The sequence below is a fragment of the Aspergillus ibericus genome, assembly GCF_003184845.1.
Source record: "Aspergillus ibericus CBS 121593 unplaced genomic scaffold BO80scaffold_13, whole genome shotgun sequence".
Classification (NCBI taxonomy): domain Eukaryota; kingdom Fungi; phylum Ascomycota; class Eurotiomycetes; order Eurotiales; family Aspergillaceae; genus Aspergillus; species Aspergillus ibericus.
The window spans coordinates 154190-178333 of record NW_020292111.1 but is presented as its reverse complement, the minus strand read 5'-3'; the positions used below and the strand labels follow the sequence as shown (position 1 = coordinate 178333).

At 48.6% G+C, this 24144-nt stretch overlaps 8 protein-coding genes and 2 non-coding genes across 10 annotated transcripts; 6 read left to right on the top strand and 4 right to left on the bottom strand.

Annotated features, from left to right (window-relative positions):
• Positions 1-265: 265 nt before the first annotated feature.
• On the bottom strand, positions 266-1077 carry BO80DRAFT_423756 (carboxymuconolactone decarboxylase family protein). The gene is made up of 2 exons (XM_025719124.1): positions 553-1077; positions 266-503 (listed from the first exon to the last, which is right to left on the bottom strand). Exons 1-2 carry the CDS (start codon positions 1018-1020, stop codon positions 426-428), a joined length of 546 nt encoding a protein of 181 aa, XP_025576666.1. The 5' UTR covers positions 1021-1077; the 3' UTR covers positions 266-425.
• Positions 1078-1386: 309 nt separating this feature from the next.
• Positions 1387-1886, bottom strand: BO80DRAFT_443647 (actin-binding ADF family protein; the record flags this gene model as incomplete). The annotated part of the gene is made up of 3 exons (XM_025721372.1): positions 1387-1521; positions 1558-1606; positions 1651-1886. 3 exons carry the CDS (start codon positions 1884-1886, stop codon positions 1387-1389), a joined length of 420 nt encoding a protein of 139 aa, XP_025576665.1.
• Positions 1887-3259: 1373 nt separating this feature from the next.
• BO80DRAFT_443646 (fungal specific transcription factor domain-containing protein) lies at positions 3260-4092 on the top strand (the record flags this gene model as incomplete). The annotated part of the gene is made up of 3 exons (XM_025721371.1): positions 3260-3406; positions 3450-3685; positions 3729-4092. The coding sequence occupies 3 exons, from the start codon at positions 3260-3262 to the stop codon at positions 4090-4092; spliced, it is 747 nt and encodes a 248-aa protein (XP_025576664.1).
• Positions 4093-5159: 1067 nt separating this feature from the next.
• Positions 5160-8541, bottom strand: BO80DRAFT_472333 (uncharacterized protein; the record flags this gene model as incomplete). Its single annotated transcript, XM_025723136.1, has 3 exons — positions 5160-5515; positions 5627-8373; positions 8428-8541. 3 exons carry the CDS (start codon positions 8539-8541, stop codon positions 5293-5295), a joined length of 3084 nt encoding a protein of 1027 aa, XP_025576663.1. The 3' UTR covers positions 5160-5292.
• An 840-nt stretch (positions 8542-9381) lies between these two features.
• BO80DRAFT_423755 (ankyrin) lies at positions 9382-10817 on the top strand. The gene is made up of 2 exons (XM_025719123.1): positions 9382-9730; positions 9788-10817. The coding sequence occupies exons 1-2, from the start codon at positions 9417-9419 to the stop codon at positions 10566-10568; spliced, it is 1095 nt and encodes a 364-aa protein (XP_025576662.1). The 5' UTR covers positions 9382-9416; the 3' UTR covers positions 10569-10817.
• Positions 10818-12645: 1828 nt separating this feature from the next.
• Positions 12646-13690, top strand: BO80DRAFT_472326 (uncharacterized protein; the record flags this gene model as incomplete). Its single annotated transcript, XM_025723135.1, has 1 exon — positions 12646-13690. One exon carries the CDS (start codon positions 12646-12648, stop codon positions 13594-13596), a length of 951 nt encoding a protein of 316 aa, XP_025576661.1. The 3' UTR covers positions 13597-13690.
• Positions 13691-17362: 3672 nt separating this feature from the next.
• On the top strand, positions 17363-17713 carry BO80DRAFT_443642 (uncharacterized protein; the record flags this gene model as incomplete). Its single annotated transcript, XM_025721370.1, has 2 exons — positions 17363-17403; positions 17449-17713. The coding sequence occupies 2 exons, from the start codon at positions 17363-17365 to the stop codon at positions 17711-17713; spliced, it is 306 nt and encodes a 101-aa protein (XP_025576660.1).
• Positions 17714-18957: 1244 nt separating this feature from the next.
• BO80DRAFT_t124 lies at positions 18958-19031 on the bottom strand. The gene has a single exon. It is a non-coding gene; the product is annotated as a tRNA-Val (tRNA).
• Positions 19032-20431: 1400 nt separating this feature from the next.
• Positions 20432-21679, top strand: BO80DRAFT_492506 (kinase-like protein; the record flags this gene model as incomplete). Its single annotated transcript, XM_025723773.1, has 4 exons — positions 20432-20526; positions 20585-20871; positions 20928-21139; positions 21199-21679. The coding sequence occupies 4 exons, from the start codon at positions 20432-20434 to the stop codon at positions 21547-21549; spliced, it is 945 nt and encodes a 314-aa protein (XP_025576659.1). The 3' UTR covers positions 21550-21679.
• A 410-nt stretch (positions 21680-22089) lies between these two features.
• On the top strand, positions 22090-22163 carry BO80DRAFT_t130. Its single transcript has one exon. It is a non-coding gene; the product is annotated as a tRNA-Val (tRNA).
• Positions 22164-24144: the final 1981 nt, after the last annotated feature.

Sequence of the window (24144 nt, the reverse complement as noted above, 5' to 3'; positions counted from 1 at the left end):
GCTTGTAGAATGGCTACATGAGCGGTTGCTAAGCCTCGAAGCTATTGGAGGTGTTTCCACTAGGATGGTGATGTATGAGGAGTATTAGATGTTTCATTACAAATCTAGCAGATTTATATATTCTAGCTACATTACGGTAGTTCATATATGGTGAGGGTAGACTGCCAATATAAATTGTCGTTTAGATTGGTCTTGAGCGGGCCAACTGGCCAAGCAACTATGCCCTAACTATATGGTTTTTGCTACCTGTTGAATGAAGTGATATGTCCATCCATACTGTATATTTCTACCACGATATGGAAATACTAGTAGCAAGGTAACTAAGTATTTCATAACAGTTGATTGAGCTCATCAATACAGAACTCAGCTAAAACAACCGTCTATACCAGTCACATTGGAAAGCAACCCATCCTGAGAAAGAACCATCACAATTTAGGTTTCGCCCACTCATCAAAATCACATCGTAGAACAGTCGCCAAGCGCGAAAACGAGTAATAAAACCCCTAGAACCCCGTTAGACCTCGATTCCAAATCCCACTGGGACACACCTACCTGAAGAGAAATAATCTCTACAATCTCCCTATCCGAAAACTCACTCTTCACACGCTCCCACAACTCATCACTGACATTCGGCTGTTGGATAATCGTCTCCACAAACGTCAGCAGGATCATATCTTTCGCGCTGAATCCCGCCTCGGGGTCATATTTCCCGCTGATAAAGTAATTCTTTTCCTTGGCAGATGTCTCCAGCGCGGATTGCTGCTTCTCGGTTACGCCGGCTTTGCGTGATACGGGAAGATGATGGGTCCATTCAAAGGTTGAGTGGAATTTGGATGTGGTCAACAGGATGACGAGCTCGCGGTCTCTGGGAGAGAGAGATAGGTCTTTGAATTGGGCATTTCCGAGCGCTGTCCAGTGGTTGATCGTGGCGGTGCTGTGGGATAGGAGTTTGATGATGTTGAGGGTGGGATGTGTTTTGGACAGGGGTGTGTGGTAGTTGGGGTAGGGTAGTCGAGCCATCTTCCATATAATTATTGACGTGAGATATTTCACTCTGGGTGCAATGGTATTTGTTAGAAATGGAGGAGTTATTGGTGGAGTTATCAGCTGATGTAGTGGTATTTAAACAAGTAGCTAGAGAACCGAGGTAAGGGGCAATATAATCAACCTCGGCTCAATATGCAAATAACCGCCTACCCCTTGCCATCTGGGAAACCTAATTCAATTCATCGTATCAACTCTTGCCACATTTCAAGAATCTTGCATATTACACGTTTCAACCACGATCGCCTCAGTCGACCCGCCTCAGATGATCCTATTGGCAAACAAGTCCATCGTGATATAATCCTGCCAAGTCGGTAATCACCGTGATAATGTAACCATTGTCTAGAGTCGTCCACCACTAGCCTCACTCAATACGGTCTTCCATTCGATATCGTGCAAATCATCCGCGTGAATCGAAACTTTGACATCAAGCGCTTTTCGAAGCTGCTCTTTGGTAGAAGCATACAGCATACGAAGCTAGCACAGTTAGATACCCTAGATGAGCAGACCTACCCGGGTAGGTGTCGCATCCGGCATCCAGCTGATAAAGACGGTTGTTGTTCTGGAGACTTAGCAAAAGATTCAGTACTTCTAGGTACTTCATACCTTCTCCCATCCTCATTCAAGTCATATTCCACATCGTATACCGCATAACGAGGTGCACGGTTTTCATCATGGTCTTGTGCTGATGTAAGTTTCTGAAGGAATGCTTCGTAGTTCTTGTTCGTAGAGCTCTCCTCTACGCTGATGGACTGCTCGTCGTCGGCGATCCTGTAGATGACAAAAGCGGGTTTATTTGCCCCTTTTTTGTAAAGAAGCTCTCTCTGAATGCGCCGATGCATTCGTTCGAGATATTGACACTATTGCCAATCAGATCATTATGAAAGAAAGAGTTTGGAAGATCAGACATACCCAGATGGTAGCTAAATTAAAGACGTTAGTGACCACACCTGATCAAAATAGAAATCAAAGTAGAGATACTGACCGACCTGTTGCAGGGATAGAGAAACGAATGGGGTGGCTGGGTACTTCACTGAAAAATCTACTTCACTAAACAGTCTACTTCTCCCGACAACCTTCAAATATAACACTTAGATGTCGGCCGTTCGGATGCACGGGCCCGATATAAAAATCAACCACCACGACTAATCAATCTATAAATAGTCTCGTCACCATTGACCAACAACGATAGATTGATTCATAAAGTGAACTCTGTTGGCCGTACCAGGTGGATGCCTCGGCCAAATCTCTTCCAACTTTCCAATTTCTAACACACTTTCATCACATCTCTACCAAACCTATCATGTCAGCACTGGGCGAAGAGACTATCCAGGAAAGGCAGCGCCGCCTTGCATTAGTTCCAAGAGCGGTGAGTCCGATACATACTATTCATACTATCTCTGCATGGCTAACAACATTAGTGCGAGGGATGTAAACGACGCAAAGTACGTGTCCGATAGAGCATGAAACCATGATATAGGCTAATATAAACCTTCAAAGATCCGCTGTGACCGTACCATACCGTGTTCGAACTGCCGAGTATCCAATCTGACTTGTCGACACCCAATCCCAGTCGAGAATGTTCCAAATCAACGTACCTCGGCTGAGTCTAGTGAAGGTCACCTTGGAGACTCTTCATTCATGAGCCAGTCGCTCCAAGCGAGTAAAACTGCCCAAGTCGCTGCTCTCTCCGCTGGAGGCCATGGTTCAGCTATCGAACATTCCTTTGGCCATCTACGAAAGATTCTCAACGACTCCGACGAGTTGTCCAAGAACTCCCATTTTAGCAAGTCAACTGGTCAATTTGTACCACCAGTGAAACCGCTTCCAGCTGCACTGGTGACCAGTATTCTACGAAGAATGAAAGGTTTGTACCTCCACTCGAGGCAACCCCTGCTTACGATAAACAGCTCGTCGTCCTATCTTCCTTTGTTCATATGCAATTAATGATCTGAAGCGTCTATTCCATAACGGGTCGCGCCTCTGTTGGCCAAGTTGCTAGCATGCATGGAATCTTATTCTTTGTTTTGAAAGAGCTCATCGCGATGAAAGATGAGCTCTGTCAGAAATTTGATCTCACTGCCCAGCTGGTTCATTGCGAGCAAATCTTCATCGCAGCGATTGAAACGTATGATGTACTGGCTGTTCCAAGCTTTGAAAACATTCTGCAATATCGATGGACCCGGCTCTGCGACCATGGGATGAATCTTTTATCATGGGGGTCAAAATGGCGGAGTTTCAGGATTGGATCTTCACCGGGCTCTACTCCCCTGGTACATTAATCAAGGCCCCATCGGAGCGAGCGCATCTGATTAGTGACCTTGCATCTGCTATGGAGCAATGGCACTTGGAATTTAAACAGGTGAGACAGCCCCACTTCTGCAAATATAAACTGACCATTGCAGATTAACTCAGACGGAGTCAATGCTCCCCAGGTCTTCAACATGTCCAGAGGAAACTGGGACATTTCATACTATTCAACCTTGACACTACTTTACCACGCAGCTTCATCCACCGGACCAGGACTCCAGATCAGCTCTCCATGCTTCAACGCAGCCCGAAATAGCCTGCTCGCTCATCTCAACTGCTTTCCCCAATATCAAAAGTCGAATATCCTTTCCGACGGCGAATATTTCCATTGGTACTGCCTTCCTATCGATTCAATAGCCCCGCTAATATACCAGGATTCTTCTATTTTCATCCTTCACCCCATTCCTCGTCAACTTCCTCCACGCCATCTCCGCCAAAGACACCGAGAGCGTCACACTGCTTGCCAAAGTCCTTACCACTTTCGAGAATTTCCGAAAGGCTTCTCAGGGTTCAGAACATCTGTATCAAATCTGCGCTACTTTTACACAAATCGCCGAGAGACTAGACCAGTCGCGCTTGTCGATCGGGACGTATAACCAGGAGGATGATTCACTCAAACTCTCCGATCAATCTGAAACTACACCCCTCTTTCATCCGGACACTTTCCAAGATATGTTTGAAATTGATGATATGACTCGCGTGACATCGTTGTATGCAACGGATATTCTGAATGATTAGGTGACGGGACAGCCGTTCCTATGGGATCGGTTTGATGAGGAGTCATAGCGTCTATATAGATAATTGCTACTGTGATTTGCTGGCTATATGCGATGAACTCTACGTATATTCATTTCCTATTTTTTCAGTCTTCGTAATCGCCTCCTTTATTAATATCACACCATCTTAAATAGACCAGTGTACAAAATGTATTTCCGGTTGTCCTAGCATCGCCGATCTCTACTTCTTCCACTAAAAGCCAACCCATCTCATCAGAAATATATTCCAGAAACGACTCCCTACTATACATAAAGTAACCGCAAACCTAACTTGAGTTGTATTCTAGTACAACTGGTTCAAATTTATAAAATGGTCTTTCTACTCACTAGGGCTCTATCTGATGAGGTTTATAGCCATAACTCTTTTCAAACAAGATATCCTAGCTAGCCCAACTTCTATCCTACCCAACACGCTCCTACCGAAGATATTGAGACCAGCCTTATATCATGACAACCGGTTTGCATTTACCGCAGGGTTCGGAAAGAAGGTGCGATTGGACTGGTAAGTGAAAGAAGAATTCAGGATGTCAGGCACTGGGTGCACTGTATAATGTGCTAAGGTGACTTGGTCAGTATTCGAGCGATGCACATGAACTCACCAGTTGTCGGTAATTGGCTAGGAAGGCGACAGCTGGACCAGAGGACGGAACAGGTGGATGTTTTATTAATTGAAAGTCTTGATTTAAAATGTTGTTTCCAATTAACTTCCCAATTGACAAACGCTGCCAAGTGCAAAGTGAGACTGAATATACAGTGCCATATGCTGGACGGCCGGACGGAGATTCGGGCCCGTGGGCCCGTAGCCCTAACCCAGTCCCTCGACCCTATGCCTATATAAACCCTGCTTCCTCATTCTCTATCCCTCTCAACTCCCAAATCAAAAAATCAAATCATGGCCGACCATACGTTCGTGGAATACTGGGAGTGTGGTATAGATGGTGTTGTATCTATGGCCCCTCGGTGAGCCTCATTCATTATTAATTAAATCTATTAACATGATAAGTCTAAAGTTCTATATCAGACGTAAATGGCCATGCAAATGCTTATCCCAGAAAACCACCCAACAATCAGCCAGAAACGCCCCGCGCTGTAATAAACCCCAAAAGAGAGAAAGAAAGAAAGGTATATAAACGCTCAGAGTAAATGCCGCTCACCAACGCAATCAGTGATTATCACAATTATAGACATAGTTAATCGTCACCAGACATCCGTCATCTCGATGGAACGAGCCACACTTCTTACAGCCACCAATGTTGCGAATGTTCTGGTAGTCATTCCATAGGTCGTTTCCGCTGATACTGCAGTTTTGACCTTGGATGAAGACACCGCAGCCGCGGGTTTGATCGCCCCAGCAGTTTCCGCTCTGGGAGCTGTAGACGTCGCCACTGTGTTGAGAGGTAGGTCAGTGATTGTGTGGAGAGTGATGGATGAGGTTGGAGAAGTGATTGTTGAGGTTAAGACATAGGAATGCGGGACTGGGGGAGGGGGGCACTCACTCAATCACTTCACTTGAGTGATAGAAGGGGTCGTCGTCCCGATATAAGGTATTCACGGCGTGGTCACACCACTTCAACAGAGCTGGAGTGGTGCACATGGATGAGCCCTTGCAGTCATAGGAACTCGCGTCCGGCTCGAAGACGTTCGTCAGGGGATTATAGCCCTGCGCCTGCACCACGAATTTGCTCGTATCGACGGTGGACGTGCCCAGGGGCAAGGTCCATGTGTACGTGTAGCCACTGATATCGAGCGTGATGGTGCTGACCTCGGCCCACGACCACGGAGGCGCGGTCGACCCCGCTGGCAGCACCCCGTTGTATTTGTACAGCGTCGTGCCCTCGACCATGTAGTGGGTGCAGACGTATTCGTCGACGGAGAAGTTGACACTCCATCCCGGATCCTCGTCGAAGTCGCATCCCACCGAGTCCCAGATGTAGAGACGCACGAACGAATACGGCACCAGCACGTCGGCTTCGATGACGGTCGAGCCCTCCCGGGGCGTGGATTTGGAGTTGATCACGGTTTTTCCATCGGGCAACGATTCGGTGGCCACTGTCACTTGGTTCGAAGAGGAACCCAGGTCGCCGCCGCCGCCCACGGCACTGACCGAGATGGTGTAGCTGGTTCCCGATGCGAGACCGCCGATCGTGATGCTGGTCATGGAGCTGGGCACGCTGGCAATCAGACTATCGCCGGAATACACATGATAGCCAAGAGCATTCGAGGCTGCGTCCCAGGATAATTTCGCAGAGGTATAGTCCGAGGTCACCACCGTCAGTCCCGTCACCGTGTCTGCAGCGTCGCCAGACGGCCAGGATGCAGCGTCGTTGTTCAGCGGGGAGCCACCGCTGATGGCGTCAATCATGCTCTGGACGTAGGAGTCGGCCGGCAGGGTGTCGTACGGGTTGGGCAAGGTGTCATCGGTGAGCTGCAGAAAGCCCGCGCCGCGCTGGTTAGCCAACTTGACGACCTCGCTCACCGCGGATTCCGGCACGTTGTAGACAATGTGCCAGAGTTTCCGGGGGTCCTTGGGGGTCCAATCATTCGGGGTGTAGGAGTTGACGTAGGAATCGTAGCTCAGCTCAAACGTCAACAGCGTATCCATGGTATCCTCGAAGCAAGAGGCCATGGGTGACCCCGGGTTCAGCACGGTCAGCGCGCCGGGGTGTGCACGCTTGGTATAGGCGTTGATATACTTGTACAGGTCGGCGTATTCATTGTTGTCGCCACAGGTGGGCCAACCCTCGTCGAAGAAGATGCCGCCGATGTGGTCGCCGTAAAGCGAGTACCACATATCCACGTCTTCCTCGATCTGAGCCGTCCAATCCGCCAGATCGCCCGAGCCCAACCGCGTTTGGAATTTCTGGTCACTCACGCCCAGATATCCGGTTCGCACATAGCCGAGGACCGTTTTGCCGGCATTCGAAGCTCGCTGGATCACATCCTGCCAGTTCGTGTCGACGGCGGAATCCGGACCGTTCACGACGTTGGCGACCAGGATGGGCATTTTCTTCACATCATAGGCGATCAGCCGATCCCAGGCGGCCGGGTCACTGAGCGGATTGATGTACGAGGCGACGGCGATCTGCTGCCCTTGGCCAGTCGTCGCCGACGAATTCCCTGTCGGGTCCGAGCCGACAGCGGTCATGGTGGCCGTGAGAGTGGTGGTGAGCGCGTCCTGCGCGTCGCAAGACGTGACGGTCGAGCAGGCAGTCGAGCAGGCGAATTGAGGGGCCCATGGCTGCACCTCGCACTCGACGCCGCATTGGGTCGCCGTCTGCGATTGACACACCGTGGCGGTAGGACCCCCCTGGAGCGATGCCGAGGGGATGACATTGTTGGTCGTGATGGCCCCGTTGGTAAAGTAGACCCACGACAAGGCAAATGCCCCGACAGCCATGCCATGGAGATGCGAGGCGCTGATAGTCGGGTTCAGGTGACTGGCCTGGGTGAGTGCCCATTGCACCACCGTATTCAGACCGGCCACCAGCTCGGCATTGGTCCAGGGAAACCTTCCCTGGTTCATGAGCAGCCAGTTGGGATACCCATCTCGGCCGATGCCGTCGGCGAGGATGCTCTCGGCGCCACAGATGACGCTGGTCAGGTCCAGCGAGCGAGTCTGGAGGGAGGACGCGAAGTAATTGGCGCCCACCTCACAATTGCTGTTGTCCGAGCCGGAAAGCAGCGCCTGGAGATGCGCCGCCACGGTCGAGTCCAACTGGATGCCCACGTCTCCCGCGCTGGTACCGCTACCGGCACTCGCAAAGGTTGTAATCGTGGCCGGCAGCCCAGTCGCCTTGTCCTGCTCTGGAGGCTGCGTGATGGTTTGCGCTGGCTGAGCGTCCTCCGTGACGACGATGATGGCGGTGGCGGTTTCCAGGTCGAACGAGTCCTCGATTTGCTCCGGAGGGATCTTGATGGGCACCGGGACCACTTTGTCCCCCTTATAGAAGATTGGGAATAAGACGCCGATAAGCGCAAACACGCCCGCGCCCAGGAGCTCTAATTGGCGTGGCTCTAGGGCACGTTGACTCAGGCTGCGGGATTTGAGAATCCGGTTCGAGCCCTCCAGGACATCCATGACCTCTTCGTAGCACTTGGAGTCAATGTCCGCGCAATCGCTATCCATGGTGGACTTGAGGCTGGCCTGCATCTCGGGAGACAGGAATGCTAAAAGCCCATTCTCGGTCGGGTCACCCACCGCAGTGATTTCAATCACAGACCCGGTGAGGACAGGGGTAGGAACCTAGAGAGGCGTCAGATGGGGTGGCAGAACGGCGTGGGACCTGATGGAACATACTCCATTGGTGGTGTACTGGCTAAGGTCGCCCACGGTGAAATACTCATCCTGCGCATGAGCCAGGATGGAGAAGAGGGAAACGAGAGACAGGACAAGGAGCGTGACGAGCGCCATGGTGTCAATGGAAAGAAGAGTGGATGTGATTGTGAACTCCAGATGTAGAACGAGTTTCCTGAGAACTCACACTACATATATAGTACTCCATGGCAGTGAGAGATTTTCGTTCTTTATCTCTTTAGAGAAATGGCGCAGAGCTCGGACAAGCGGACGGTATAGAGGCCCGAGGATACCGTCCCAATCGTGGTAATGACAGTAAGACAAGTGGAGGCCCCCAGGCTTGCAAGACTGGTATACACCTCCTGCCTACTAAGCAGCTTCTCGTAGTTCATGAGTCCTAGGACCAAAACGCACAATCATCCGGGGATGGTTCCTTGGGAGAGGCGGTCCGAATGGATCAGACTAGGAGGACTAGCGATTGTTGCTGTGGAGATTCGAGAGCTTCATCGGCCGAAGAGTCTATATTCCGGAACCCTGGCCATAACATATGTTAACCGTCGGCTATATGCTAATTGAATTGGACTCGCTCGGATGGCCCTGATATTAATATAACGGTCTCCACCTTGCGTATGGTATAGACTATTACATAATCATCTGATAGCGTTTTGAAATCCTCCGTGACCAAATTTCATATGTTACCAAGCTGCTTGGGGTGATTAGGCATTATCTCGTACATCTAGTCAAAGCATGGAGTACCTCCGGAGGACTCCGAGTCTCCGTCAGTCATGCAGGTCTTGGCGCCCGCCAAGGAAATTACACGTGGGGCCAGTGGGTAATGCCAAGGGTCCGACCCACTCGAAAAAGGTACCTGGTGTTGGGCTCCACTTTTGCCACTGCTGCGGCTTTTAACGCATAAAATGATTCGTATCCTAAGCTCCAAACTTCTAAATTACATCCGCTCATTCCACACCAATCTCCGTTCGGTCTGCACCATGTCACCCGACGATTTAGTTTCGGCCTTTGAAGGTGCGTGTATCAACGGGGACCTACCAAAAGTCCAGGAGGCCCTCGCCAGTGGGCGACTTTCTGCCGAGTCTCTTGACGATGGACTCAGTCTCGCTACCAGTCACGCACATGTGGACATCGTGACCACGCTGTTCCAGGCCGGTGCTCGAAAGACCCCTTATGCGGTAGGCTGTCTCTGTGGGAAAGAGGGATACCAGGACCCACGCATCATTCGTCTCTACTTCGATCGGGGTTTGAAACCTAGCAAATGTATCACGCCCGCCGGCGAGCCTCTTCTCCGGTAGGTCCCCAATCAGTTAGATTGTTCCTACTCGCTAGACTAACTGCTGGCATCTAGCTTCTACTATGCCCCCTGTGCGCGTGAATTACTCGAGCGAGGTGTTGATCCCAACCGTTGCGGCCCGAAAAAGATAGCCCCTCTTACCAGTGCCCTGAACAAGGCCTTCACAGATGATGGGGCTGTCTTTAACCTACTGGTTGAATACGGGGCTAAGATAGATTCCAGTCTCTTTTTCAACGCAATTGAATGGAGTCGATCGAATACTGAGTTTAAGGTGAAATTTCTGCTGGCTAAGGGTCTAGATCCGAATACAACCTCGGAGACATGGGGCACCCCTTTACATTGTGCGATTCGGTTTACTCTGGTAGGAGTGGTTCGGATCCTGCTCGGTGCGGGCGCAGATCCTACAGCCCGACCGGACTGCAGTCCATACCGTGGCAAAAGCCCCGCGGACGTAGCCGAGTCCAAGATCCAACAGTATACCAAGCATCCTAGCATGCAAGCCAAATATCGGAGCATCCTCACGCTCCTTGCAGATGCACAAGGAGGTCACGAAATCAGTCAACCGAAGGATCAGGTTGCTACTCCTACCACCGCATTGTCCGAGAAGCCGGAGGAGAATCAACGCGAACAGTCGAACATGGACGCAGAGCATGCCTCAAACTCGGTACAAGCCAATCCGGAAGAGTCAATAACCGAGACTGCCACCGAGCCTACAGCAAAGAAACCGAAAACGAGAAAACAGCAAAATACTGTCCAGGAGACTCCAGAGAGGGAAGGTTTGACGGATAGTATTAGCAGCCGAACACGGAGTCGTACCAAGGTTGCCTCCAACTAGATCTGGCTAACCGGAACATGAGCTCCTTCAGACTGAGCAGCAAAAGAGTATACATTGTTTGTATGTTTTAGTTTCCTGTATTGTACCTAGTGGCAGCAAGGGAGGGGTCACTGGTTGACCAAGGTCGTTCACAACCAGAGTACCGTACCAGATCGTAGAAAGACCCGTGACCGGTGTTTATGACTGTTGGTGTTATAACGAATCCTGATCAGCCGGTTTCTTAGCACATAGCAGATTCGAACAAGCCGTGGTCAGCTCTGCATAAGTTCATATATGTCTTCCATAGTCATACTTGGCTTCTCCCTATATACAAGTCTTGTTACGTGTTAGGACACGCTCAGTATTGTCACAAGAAGGATAAAGAAAAGTAAAAGAAAAGTAAAAGAAAGAGTAAAAGAAGAGCCCGAACTGACAAACAATGTGACAAACAATGAACAGAAGTTTCAATTAGTTACGACCGTGCGAGACGAATAGAGTAGAAAAAGACTAGTGAAGACCCTGCCTCCAACAAATTTACCAGAGTTGAATATGATTGGAGATCGCCCACCGCACATGGCACCAATCAATGCTGACTCCGAAGTGTTCCCAGGCTTCCTCCCCGAGCATCGATCCACTCGGTCCAGTGCCACGAATTGACTTTGAACGGTTGAAAGAGACTACCAGAAGTCCTACTAGAATGATACTTGCTAGGTGACATTCTTTACACAGGGATTGTGCTGGTTCACAAGTCTTGTAATTTGAAGCTCCTATGACCCCACTTGTATATCCATGGTACGAGGGTCATTCGTTGAGACATTTATTATATTATACCTTCTACACCAGTGGCTAGAAGGAATATATTCCTGTTCATCTACGTGGTACTTGGCACTATCTAACAGAATGGTATTAGTTAGACTGTCCGTTCGTTTCGTCCTCTTCGAATGACTATGAGGTTGTAACTTCGATCATGGCAGTGAAGGGTTTTCTAGCGCTGCTTGGCATGATTCGGTCTTCGCCGAAACAGAAACCATGGTCCGCCACACCTTAGTTAGCCTTTAGGGCCGACCTACTCCGTCCATTTACGATGAACCGACGAATCGGGTGTAGCCGCTCCTTACAATGAAGGCAGGAGTCAGACCCGGGGTGGGGCGGACATCAATCGAGGCTTGGCATCTTGGCTAGCTGTCAATAGTGTCATCGTAGTCAATCCGTCGAGCCCCAAGGTCTCAGACCGTTTTTCTGGTTCTACGCAGAGATTTCAGGAACCAACTCCATCGCAATTTCCCGCTTCGACTACACGTTCCCCAGCGTCGCTTACATCGGTGAGATCTTTCGTCCGTATTAGCCGAGAATTCGCCCGGACCAGTGGCAGCTGCCAGCTGGTACCTTAGGACCCTTAACTTGGCAGGGTCTGCGCAGGTCCCTGTGCGCTTGTCCTGACCTCATGTAGTCTCTTCTATTTTCCCGCTTGATCTCCATTCACCTCTCAGGTATCGCGGGCTCTCACAGTATTGGATTCAAAACCAAAACCCATTCAATATCTCATTCACGGTTTGTTATAGTGACTAAGGACTGATCTGTTCCTTACTGTATTAGAACTACAAGAAGCAATATGCTTGGGAGATCTCAGCCCCTACCACTTCCAGCAGAGGGCCTCGGGAAAGGTCAACAAAAGAAACTAGCCTCCAAGCGGGGCAGCATGTTTGGGACTACTATGGTACTAGGGTGCCAACCTCAATCCGGTCTCCATGTCAGCTTTTCATCTCCCCATCGGACCCAAAACAGAGACATTGTCGAGGCGAAAGGAGAGAGACCGATTTGAGGAAGAAACCACCGCGGTGCATATGCCCAATAGGGAAGTCCTAATCATGACCCATCCTCCCTGGGAATGAAATCACCGGGGTCACTTCGCTAGGAGCCTTTTCTTCTGGTCGAGGAGTCCGTTGTCCGTTCTTTCCTCATCTCCCAGCGAAGCTACCTAGCTCGCAGCCGTTATAAGTTCGGCTGTTTGGACATACGGAACCCGTGTCAGCCCCTTGAAAGTATCACTCGCACTTCCAAGTGCTACAACCACTGGCCAGATCGTCGTCTCTCGACCATGAGATTCCTGTGGCTTCTCCTGGCATGGCTAGCATTGGCAGCCTCTGCCGATTTGCTCATCGCGGGCAAAGATCCTTTGAAACGGGAAGTCTCTGGTGCGACCAAATGCGGCCTTGAAATTGTCGATGGCAGCACCAGCACCAGCACCAAGCGCAGCGTCGGATACATCCGGCTTGAGCGCAATGCCACCGGGGCAACAACAACGACGACGAAGGCCCTAGCAAAACGGATGAGGCTGCCGGGACAATCCCTGGGATTGTTCTACCAAGAAGAGTTCACCAAGCTTTCAAAAAGGGTCGTGACACGCGGCTCGGCACCCAAAGCAACCTGGCTGAGTGCTGCGATCATGCAGGAATTCGGCCGATTACGGCGCAAGGAGTGGAGTACCGGCATAGAGGGCCTGAAGGGTTGCACAACCATGTACATCATTAGCCGCAAGGGGGTGTATGTGACGCACTGGTGGGAGAATATTTCCTTCGACCCGGACGCAATATGGCGGGAGCCGGAGAATGAATCGGACGATGAGCTTACGCCGGAGGACCTATTCCAGCTCACAGTCCTCGATATGTTGACGGACGGAGGGAAATACCACGCTAAGCTCGATGGCGACCTGATCGAGGACGATTATATTCGCGCCTACCTGATCCGTCCAATCAAGGCTTACAGGCAGTATGACGATCCTACTGAAGCCGATTACACCGAACAGTGGAATCAGATTCGGGCCAAGGTCGGCGAGCTGGTGCCCACGCTGCAAGATCAATCACGCTGGACAGACATCACGTATGAGGCGGTGGAGGATGAAAATGAACTCGATGACCCTATTACAGTCCGAGGAAGGAACCTCTTCAAATACGACAAAGCTCAGGACATAGGGGGAGGCCAGACCCAGAAATGGGCTATGTTGTGGGTTGAAGGCCGCACGGAGCCGTATCATCAGGATAAATGGTGAGATCCAGATGGGATATAGGTCACGGGAAGCAATGCATGGCGTGAAAGCCATGGTCCAAGGAAGTAAAGAAGTGGTGGTGAAGGTTAGAGGAGCAATATCCTGATACCATCAATATCATAGCTCTCCCCTAAGCACAAGACCCGAAGTCATGGATCACCTAGCTATAATCTATTATACCAAATTTGAAGTTCTACTACGACAAGTAAAAGCAAAAGGAGAGATTTCAATCATGACTATGCGGGCGAAGTTCGTAGTGACTGAGACTCGGACTGAAAAATACATGGCTCGAGCGATGAAGGTACTGGCAATGACTATATCAGTCCACTTTGGCCTTAAGCGGTCTTTGAGGAGGATGGTAGCCAAAGAACTCTAAGCCGCAAAGACGGCCCTGATTTGAGCACGAGCTGATGAATATAAAGGTGTGAAGAGAAGGGTTAGTCATAAGTAAAGGCCTGCACCTCAAAGGCATTAAAGTAATGTTAGTATTTTATGATTCTACTTAAATCTCGATCGTGAATCCTAGATGTCTCTTCTTTTCTTTTCTTTTTTCCCCTTTTTCACCGCATCGAATTATTGCATGCTACTAGCTCATGGCTGTGGGCGACCTGCGGCCGCCCACAGCCCAAGGCATTATGAAGCGGTGAGAACTGGCAAGATAGAAGATACGTACAGAATTGATCACGTTATCTATGAAACATAAGAACCAACTAGGAAGCTGAAGCTGAAACTTTAAACTGAACCTAGTATTGCTAATTAGCGCTAGCGCGCTTCAACTTGTATCTTACTCCCCACTACTGCCACGCACAACCTCATTCTCCTGTCACAGCGATTCTTACTCGTGACATTCAATCTAGCATTCCATTTCGGAGCTACTACCTCGAGTGCGTCAGCACGTGTCAGGCCTCCGATCAGTCAGCCGTTAATACAGCTGTCCTTGTTGACCACTTGCGCACCCCATCAAGCCACTCTACTCCTTCCTCCGTACAGCCTTCTTCTATGAACTCGCCAACTGCCTGATACATAATCTAGAAACAAGGTGGCATAAGAATCATGTCTTGCATGTCTGTAAGTCCATTCGGGCGCGAAGCAACCCTACACCTACTTCACGCTTCAACCGAATACAAATAAGAGGGAATGAAAGGTGGGAGTACAAAAGGGAGGACTGGGATTGCTCAAAAATATAGCTTCCAACTACTATCGGTCTGACTGAAGTACTTTACTATTTTAAAGTGCTTGATTAGGTTTTTTTTTTTTTTTTTTAGCCTGGTAGGATGCCTAATGTCTATTCCGTCGGTAATCATGATATAACTATGTAAGATGAGACAGTCCCATGAGAAGAAATAGAACGCTTATTGGATTGAAACAGCACCAACCCATTAAAGCCAAGACAGTTTCATGCAACCAGTATTATGTTACCAAGAGATGAAGTAACGCCCGCAAGAATAAATCAATTGGCAAGAAAAGGCATAATCCGATAGGAGATGATATGTGGCGTGGAGGGTCACGGGACCTACTGTTGTCAGAGAGGGAGTTGCCTCAGGCACGATGACACTGGACAGGTGTCCGGGATGATCCTTTTCGTCTTGCCTATCGAGAATTTGTTCGGCCAGTTTATCAGATCGTTACATCATTTGCCTCTCCACAACCTTGATTAACTGTATCTAGCGGGGCGCTGGACCGGGCGAATGGAGGAGTAGGATTCGGTTATTAGGCAGGGAGACAGGACCTAGGGACAATGCAGATTGGAATGGACGATTTTGGATCACTAGTTGGTTGGCATGTACATAGTACACAGTAGAGTCGGTTGGAGTTGGTGTATGCAGATATTACCTCAACTCTAGGCAGCATGAAAACAATCTTAAGAAGAGGGGGAATTGCTGGGGTGTCAATCTATAGTGTATGAATATTGTCCGACATTCGAAATATAAAACATTTTAGCTGTTTGGTTAAGGGTATTGTACCGCAGTAACTAGTTAACTAGTTACCTGAAGTTGGTAGAGGATGACTCAGCAAGCTCCAGATCTGAACATGGTTCTGGGCTTGTCAATTGAAGCTCCACCAGATTGGTAGATCATTTATTCGGACAGAATTTGCATCTCCCACCATTGGCTACTATGTATAGTGAAATGTGAGCCATGGATTCTTGCAAATCTCCAGGAGACTTGGCTGTGTGGTTGGTGCGGCGTAGATTTGCCCCACCTAAGGAATTCTCTTTGATCGCCGAATTACTCGGTTAGCCGGGTACCCGATTAGCCCTACACTAATTTAGCGGTTATTCTGATACTCCACCTGTTTCGTTTAGTACGATATAGAGTAAGAATCACAGAAAGAACCTCTTTATCAAGCCGTATACTCTGTATAGACTGTCTGTACGGACTCGGAGTACTGGACTCTAGATTCATATTTAAGTAGTCATTGAGTAGAAGATCTCTCATTATCTCATATAAAGATTCAAGTGTAGAATAGTAAATATGTTGATATTATTGTACTCATATAAAACAGAGCACTTTACTCTATAAGACAAGAGGCGAACCAAGTAATTAATTTGCGGCTTGTGCCTGACCCACTAGACAGCTTTCAACTCTCATGCTTCTAGGCCCCATTCCAGGTGGTTGTATCCGGGACAGTCTACTAGGTTTTGACAGTTCAAAACCCTGAAACCCCTGATTTTGTTAACTTCAATAGATGAACTGCTAAAGACTTGTAGAACACGAATAATACTCAAAATACGCAAAGAACATCAATATAGCATGATACGCAGACCAAAACCGTGCTTGCAGGATGACTTGCATTGATTATCGCTCCCCGGAACCCCCCCGATCAATCTGGACCCGAAGCAGTGGTCAGTTCTCATGATAATTGGTATCCGGGTTGCCTCTGTCGATCTTTATCTGCCAAAATATACCCTGAACTTCATATATGGCCCATCTCTCGCTTCACACACCTGCCATCAGCACTGTTCACTACCACAACATCATGGCAGCCATGGCAGCCGTACCCAGCCTCACAGTCTACAACCTCCCCCCGTCGCCCCCCAACTGGGATAGCATAGGGATATCCTACATCACACTTTACACCACATAAACCACGCCGCTACTAGCGGGGATAGGATTCTGCTAATTCAACCATCGCATCCCCATGCTCCGAGTCCGCGGGCTACCTATCCTTCTCTGCCATTGCACTGCTCCATGTCTACTGGATCCTAGGGCAAATCTCCTATCCCATCGGGGCGACCATGCCTGCCGTCCTAACCTACAATATTCAGTTCTTTGGCATGGGGGATTTCCTTGTTTCAAGCCTCTAACCTGCGGTTTCTGCATGTTGCCAGGATGCAGAGGCAGCTTGCGCATCCGGAGTGTCGAATTGAGAGGAATGTCGGGGGCGGATACCTGGTTGGGACGGTTCAAGGATATGGATTATGTAAAGAGGGCATTTTTGCTTAGTAGGGTTGGAATGGGGGTGCGGGTGGGTTGTCTCACTTCAGCGTGTATCTAAAGCTAATAGTCATTAGTTTATCCTGTCGGTGAGTTGCTGGCGCCAAGTATCATCCAACATACGGGATTCGTGGAACGGAATCCCATGCTTCGACGACCCCCGAGAAGATCTTGTACCTCGGTCGAGGCTGGGAATGGTGGCCGACCGTGTTGTGGCAGTTTATCTGGACATAAATTGTAAGTGATGCTCCGACAGTCATCCATGAATCTGCTCGAATTATCGCTAGGCAGCACCAATACTCATATGGAAAGCCTGGGGAATCCGTGACACGATGGGATGGCGCACACAAATCATCGCCTGCTGCATTTTCGGGTATTCTGACCTTGAACTATCAAGTCCAGTGACTAACTGGTGCAGTCTCCACGCTACTTGGATGTTCCTAATGGATATTCGGGCAACCTATACCGGGAATATCCCCGCTGCATTTAATATGACCATCTTCAATGGCATTGAGGATCACGTCAAGTATCTGGTATGGAGGAATACGTGGCTCAAGTTCGTCGAGGCGATCCGTCGTCGATCGGTGGATTCGAATGAGTCGGGGTATTCCGCGGGATCGGGGACGATGGTTCGGAGTTGGGGTTGGATTTCGGAGACGAGGGGAAGATTTGGTCGTTGGTGAGATGGGAGCATTGGTCTGGGTAGGTAATATTTTTAAAGAATTGATACCCAGGTTATATTTCATCTGTGATACTTGGAGAATACCCAGCATATGCGTAGCGGGAATAAAATACGGGGGATTGGTTACAATACACACACTAATACGATGTAACAAAATAGTCAGCAGCGTAGACAGAGTATCTCCATGCCAGAACAAAAGGTGGTTCTGCAGTTGAGTCTATTCTCTTTCATATCCCACATTGTTTCAGATATCACCACCTCACCAAACAGCAATGTTCCAAAATCAGGAATGACTAGCATGTCCTTCTTCCGACGTCTGCGGTATCTTTAAAGTTAGGCACCACCGATGGGGCCGGCCGCCTTTGGCCCACAGAAGTAAGTGGGGTGCAGCATTGCTGATACGTACCACCTTTTCCTACTTCTTGGCTGTTTAAGCTAGTGGGGATGTCTTGGGTTATAATCATTTTTTAATCATTTATTTTTCGGCCAATCAGAGAGGAGACTTGTTGCGGTGGGCTGAAATGGCCTTGGCGTTGCATAAAATGTGGCTCCGGATTTGTGGTCTCCACTTGCTGTGTTGAAGATAATTTAGACGTCAGGTTATGATTATGGCTGGTTGGTGGATAAGTTGTAGATCATCTCATTGAGCATGTATAATATGTTGGAACGTTTGATTACCTTCTATGACAGTAACGAGAAGGAGTATGTTCGTTTGAATCTACATAATGATAAGCTTGGCAGATTTTAAGCCCGAAAGCCCGTTGGTTACCCTTTACCACACATGCTTCAAACAGAAAAGCAAATATTCGAATCTGAGTATGACTATGTCCAAGACCGAGAAGGCCGCACCTAGTTTATAACTATCTTTATTCAGGCTGCAACCTTCAATCGCGTGTACTATTACTATTGAACTTCCTCCGCGCTGTTCAAGGAGATTATATTTAGACGCTGGTTATACCTTCGATTTCATTACCAGAAGCTAGGAGAGATATTTCCTTCTCATCCGTAGTAACAGCCTTGACACATTACTTTGGTTTAGAGAGCTAGCTATGCCTAATATGTATTCTTCTCGGGGTGACGAACTCTTCATAGCGATGGCTCCGGGCCATTCCACTACCTTGCTTTCAAACCAGAGGAAAATGCAAGCCCGACAAGCTGGACTGAATCACTGGCACTGTGTCTACAAATAGCCCCTTGTCTTACTCCGTACGACAAAAGAAGAAAAGAAAAAAAAAGCAAAAAGAATGACCAGACTGGGGCTCGATCCCAGGACCTTATCGGTGTTAACGATACGTGATAACCAACTACACCATCCGGCCAACTTGTTGAAATACCCGACCTCTTTTTGCTAAATAACCTTAAGTAGAAATTCAAAGTCTGCATCATCGAGCCGCCGCTTGTCCTTTATCAACTTTTGCTTCACCAAAGTCCGGCATGAGAGCCCCCCGACTACTAGTGCTACATAATTAGTGCATGGTGATTATGTCAGCGTGCAATTCTTGCCTACGATTCTACGAGGCTTATGTGTGGTTGTCGAGGAGAGCGTACCATAGCTATACATCAAGGCCCCGATCCGTAGCGGCGCCAATGTAACAGCACGATGCCTAAGTTTACGCTACCTGACTTCCAAAATAGGGAAACCCAGCATTCAAGCGACGAGGACCAGCGCGGACACTACACTGCAGTGTGCTTCAATGAGATGGGAGACGGTACAAGCCTGCACTTCGCCGTCCCGACTGAGAAGTAGCGGTTTCGCTCGGACAGCCTTCCAAGGACAGCCGTTGGGAAAGGAGGTCGTCGCTGCTGCCATTCGGCTCTGAAGAGAGAATTTTGGCTTATAGCTGGAGTACTAGTCTCATCATTATGTGTCCAGTTAATCCAATTTATGAAGTAATCTACGACTACATGTACATCCAATCCCATATTAAACATAGTAGTTGTAGAATCATAGTACTACTTGTCGGGCGTTAGTTCATCGAGCTCAATTCCACTTGAAGCTCCTCGAAATTAGGATCAGCGATGGCAAACCCCTACTTGGGGATGGAAAATATTGCGTTGCCTTGGGTGTCGGTGAATTGTGACACACGAAGCATGGCGCGCTAAGCCTATGGTTCCTTTCAGGTTCGTGGGCGGAGGTTCCCTATTTTTCCCTTTTTCTTCGTTTTTCCTTTCTTTTTCCTCTGATTCTTGTAACCCATGAGCACTCCTCTATATAGTCTGAAATTCTCGACCGTTACATAGACGGAGTTTAAAATAACATGCAATAAGACCTCAATGCTTATGGTATCTTTATTATTTGTCGGTGATGGATGCCCAGGCCCAGGCCCGTCGTGTAGCAAAAGGTAGCCAAGCAGGGCCCACTGTATGACAAATCAGGACTCTGCTCCAAAGGTCGAAGATGGGTGTGATAGATAGTACATTCAGTTACAGCGTTACTAGTACTATGACCTTGGGCAGGAAGGTACTGTAGTGGCCCGAGTAATTGGAACCGCCCGGTATTAAGCGTTCTTGACCAATCACGGGCAAGGAATGGTTACCAATGAGAACTCGCGGAGGAAGCCGAGAGAGTTGCTCCGCTCCGCTCCGCAAATAATAATAGAAGAAGGGGTAAGATCCACCCAAGTCACTGACAAAGAGACAATATCTAAATTCAACCTGATCGCCTCTAAACCCTTTTTACCTTTGGCTCAACACCTTACTCTTTCTTCAACCGAAAACAATGGCCAATATTTCGAGCTTGGGTCAGAAGATAAAGGGTAAGACGGGACTCTACACGATCACCAAACAGCTTCAAGATACGGTTTGGCTAGCAACGTACTCAACCCAGACTCCTTCGATGATTGAATGAAGGTCCAATAGTCGAGCGCGGCAGGTTTCAGAACAATGATGCGGCTGTCGTCAAAAGTGTCCGACATTTCCGCCTCCAGAATGAACGAGACATTCTTCTTCGATTCCAATCCCAAACCTCATATGTCCGACCGCTCCTGGATGAGATTGAGGACCCTCCGGGTCCACCAGCTCTGATTCTTAGACACCTGGATGATGATCTTCTACACGCATCTAACAGTCGACGACTCTCACGTCACGAGGTCAAGTATGTCGCAAGGAGAGTGTTGAGCGCTTTGGCTGTTTTGCATCGGGAAGGCTATGTTCACACCGGTTGGCTCTCTTCCCTCCCTTCCTCCATTCGGAATCACTCAGTGTATGCGTTATAGATATCAAACCCAGCAATGTACTGGTGAATTATGGCCAGGGTGAAGTTCGATTCAGCGAAGTCCAGCTAGCGGATTTCGGAAGTACCGTTCACATCGATTCACCCTACGCCCAGAATGGAGATGAAATGGGGACACCCATGTTTAGAAGCCCTGAAGCGCAACTACAGATGCGGTGGGGAACTGCGACCGACATTTGGTCTTTTGGAGCAACGGTAGGTTCCCACCATCGTGAAACAGCCCTATGTTCGGGTCTAATGACACGAGATTGTAGATCATTAGCCTCCTGTATGGTCATGGTTTCCATATCTTTAAACCCGACGTTCCAATCGACCACGATGAGTATGACATCAAGATTCTCAGGAAGCATCATGCGTGCTTTGGGCCATTTCCTATGTCGTATCAGGAAATTGCTGATGAAACTCGGCTCGCGGCCCTGGCGTGGATAATGCACAGTACTCCGGCGGAGGCGCTCAAACCATTTCATCTGACGACATCTCGAGAAATCTGTGCGGAAGATAAGGAGTTCGTGCTTAGGATTATGAAGCTGGATCCACGCGACAGGCCTACTGCCGAGGCACTCTTGGAGGATACCTGGCTGAATTCAGGGGAGGGCGGTCTTTAGTTGACGGTCTGCTAGTGCCAAGGTTCAGTACTGGCAGATTATGTGCCACATTTACCTGTGGGCGGGTATTCACCAAGCGCTTGGGCAGACTGGAGCCGGCTGGATGACATATTGGTTTTGTTAATGGTTCAGGGTATTCGGGTGTAGTTTAGTGTTATTTTGTCTGTGTGTTTGCATCTCTAGTGCATATAATGGCTATTTTCTGTCCCTGACGTAGTGTGGTGAAATGATACTACACTCAACAATCATTCCGGGCATCGGGTAAAAATATAATTTGGCCGCAACACCACGGCACAAGAATATAAACATCCAGCATTGTGCTTGAACCAGAGAACCGAATAGCAACTGTCATATAGAGACTATCATACATAGCAATTACTAAGCAAAAGGACAAATCGATAATTCTGGAAAATCGCTGAATAGCAGAATCTGCAAATAGGGCTGGGATATGGTCATACGGAGTACCGTGAGTGGAAACCAGCGGGCACATATTTAAAGTATGCTTATATAATAAAAAGTAAGAGGGATCTTCAACAAGCTGGCCGGATGGTGTAGTTGGTTATCACGTATCGTTAACACCGATAAGGTCCTGGGATCGAGCCCCAGTCTGGTCATCTTTTTGTTTTTGCTCCACAGCCTGTCTTCCCGTCGTAGCATAATGGATCCACACATCCGTCACAAGAACATGGAAATTCAGCTATCATCATAGTCATTCTACGTTGTAATTGTCTTCCATCGATATGTAAGTACCAGACCGCAGAGCATTCAACCCCATTGCAGGAACCGAATGTGAGCTCGTCGATTCCTCACCAAACAGTTGCCCCTTATCTATTCCACCGGGATTGCATTAGATTGTTTTAGGCACGGTGGGAAAGCTCACTGTTAGACCAATGTCTGAGCAGGATACTACCATTAATACGCGGAGCAGAGGTGACCCAGGATGAAGTCAGGACAATAAGTGAGGAGCGAGACGAAGCAGCAGCAAGCTGGCCGGCCAGAACTAGAGCTATATGAGATGCCCCGAAGACTTCGTACCGTCCAATAGACCTGGCAAAATTCCAGGATACGATTTAACTAATCCCCTAAGTAAGCCATAAGCCATGTCCTGGGTTTTCTAGGGCCAATACGCAGGCTGTCTGGACATTAACCTCTTGTCCAAACATACCCTTGGCCATGACCCCGCTGCTCAGGCTCCCCATGGAGATAGATGGCAAGGTTGTGGTAGCGTCTTACTGAGGAAAATTGTTAGTGTTTCCTTGGCTGATTTTTATGACACCTTGTTAATACCATAAGTTTCATCCCTGAGATGAACCACGAGGTGGCACCGTATTCTCACTCAAATGGTGTGAATGAACACTACAAGTCAAATACATGCCATCAAGAGATGCAAAGAAAAAGTAAAAGAAAGCAGAGAGACATGTGAATATCACAAACCAATAGTGCCGCAAAGCCAAGCACACATGGAAGCACTCCCAGAAAGAGAAGCCAACAGCTTTCCCAATAACACACACCCAATCCCCATACAGCTGCTCAGACCTGTAAATATCCACCAATCATAGTTGGCATATGACGGAGATGTCAACTGCGGTACACATGCATCCGACAAAGCCAATCTAGGACTACAACCCCTGCACCTCTCACCAATCATATGTCTCGTCTATCCTGGATGTGAACTGCGGTAAGAATACATCCGATGAAGCGACTCCGGAGCTGCAAAGCCTACACCAATCACATTTGGCGTACAGAGGATATGTCAAGTGCGGTAAGCATGCTTCCGACAAAGTCATTGAAGGACTACAACCCCTGTACCCACCACCAATCATATCTCTTGTCTGTCCAGGATGTGAACTGCGGTAAGCATACATCCGGTCGATTCGCCCAACCCCCTACGCACCAATCATATTGACACTACATCTGGGATATGAAGTGCGGGTTTCATGTATCCGATCAACCTATCCTAGATCCGTTAGGTCTGGTCTGCACCAACCACATTCAGAGTATAGAGGAGATGTCAACCGCGGCATGCATACATCCCATTAATTACCAGCCTAAGCACCCATCTACCAGTGATATTGATGCTGCATCGGGAATGTGAACCGCGGTAAGCATACAGCCGATAAGCAACTCCAAAGCTGCAACCATCTACCAATCACATTCATCATACATCGGGGATATGAACTGCGGGTTGCATGTATCCGATGATTACTTCTGAACCTCCATCTATCCACCAATCACATTCGTCCTACGTCTGGGATGTCAAGTGCGGTAAGCATGCAACCGAAGTGACTATACCAAGCTGCGCCTATCTACTCGTTACTAACCATACTGTTTCTACACCGGACATAATAACTGCGGTTCCTTATATCCGATCAGCCCACTAATCATATCAATTCTACATCCGGGATGTCAACTGCGGTAAGCATGTATCCGATCAAATGGATCTAACGCTGCACCTACCTACCAATCACATCCTTTCTACATCTGGAATGTCAACTGCGGTAAGCATGCAACCGACGCAGCGTCCCTAAGCTGCACCCATTACACCAATTTACATCAACTGCCGAGAGAAGTCAGGAACTGCGGTTTGTGTGCAGC

Excerpts from the sequence above, each read along its gene's own strand:
- BO80DRAFT_423755 (XM_025719123.1), top strand. The coding sequence starts at position 9,417 with ATGTCACCCGACGATTTAGTTTCGGCCTTTGAAGGTGCGTGTATCAAC. Across the intron at positions 9,731-9,787 it reads GCCGGCGAGCCTCTTCTCCG|CTTCTACTATGCCCCCTGTG; the intron begins GTAGGTCCCCAA and ends GCTGGCATCTAG.
- BO80DRAFT_423756 (XM_025719124.1), bottom strand. The coding sequence starts at position 1,020 with ATGGCTCGACTACCCTACCCCAACTACCACACACCCCTGTCCAAAACA. Across the intron at positions 504-552 it reads TAGAGATTATTTCTCTTCAG|GGGTTTTATTACTCGTTTTC; the intron begins GTAGGTGTGTCC and ends ACGGGGTTCTAG.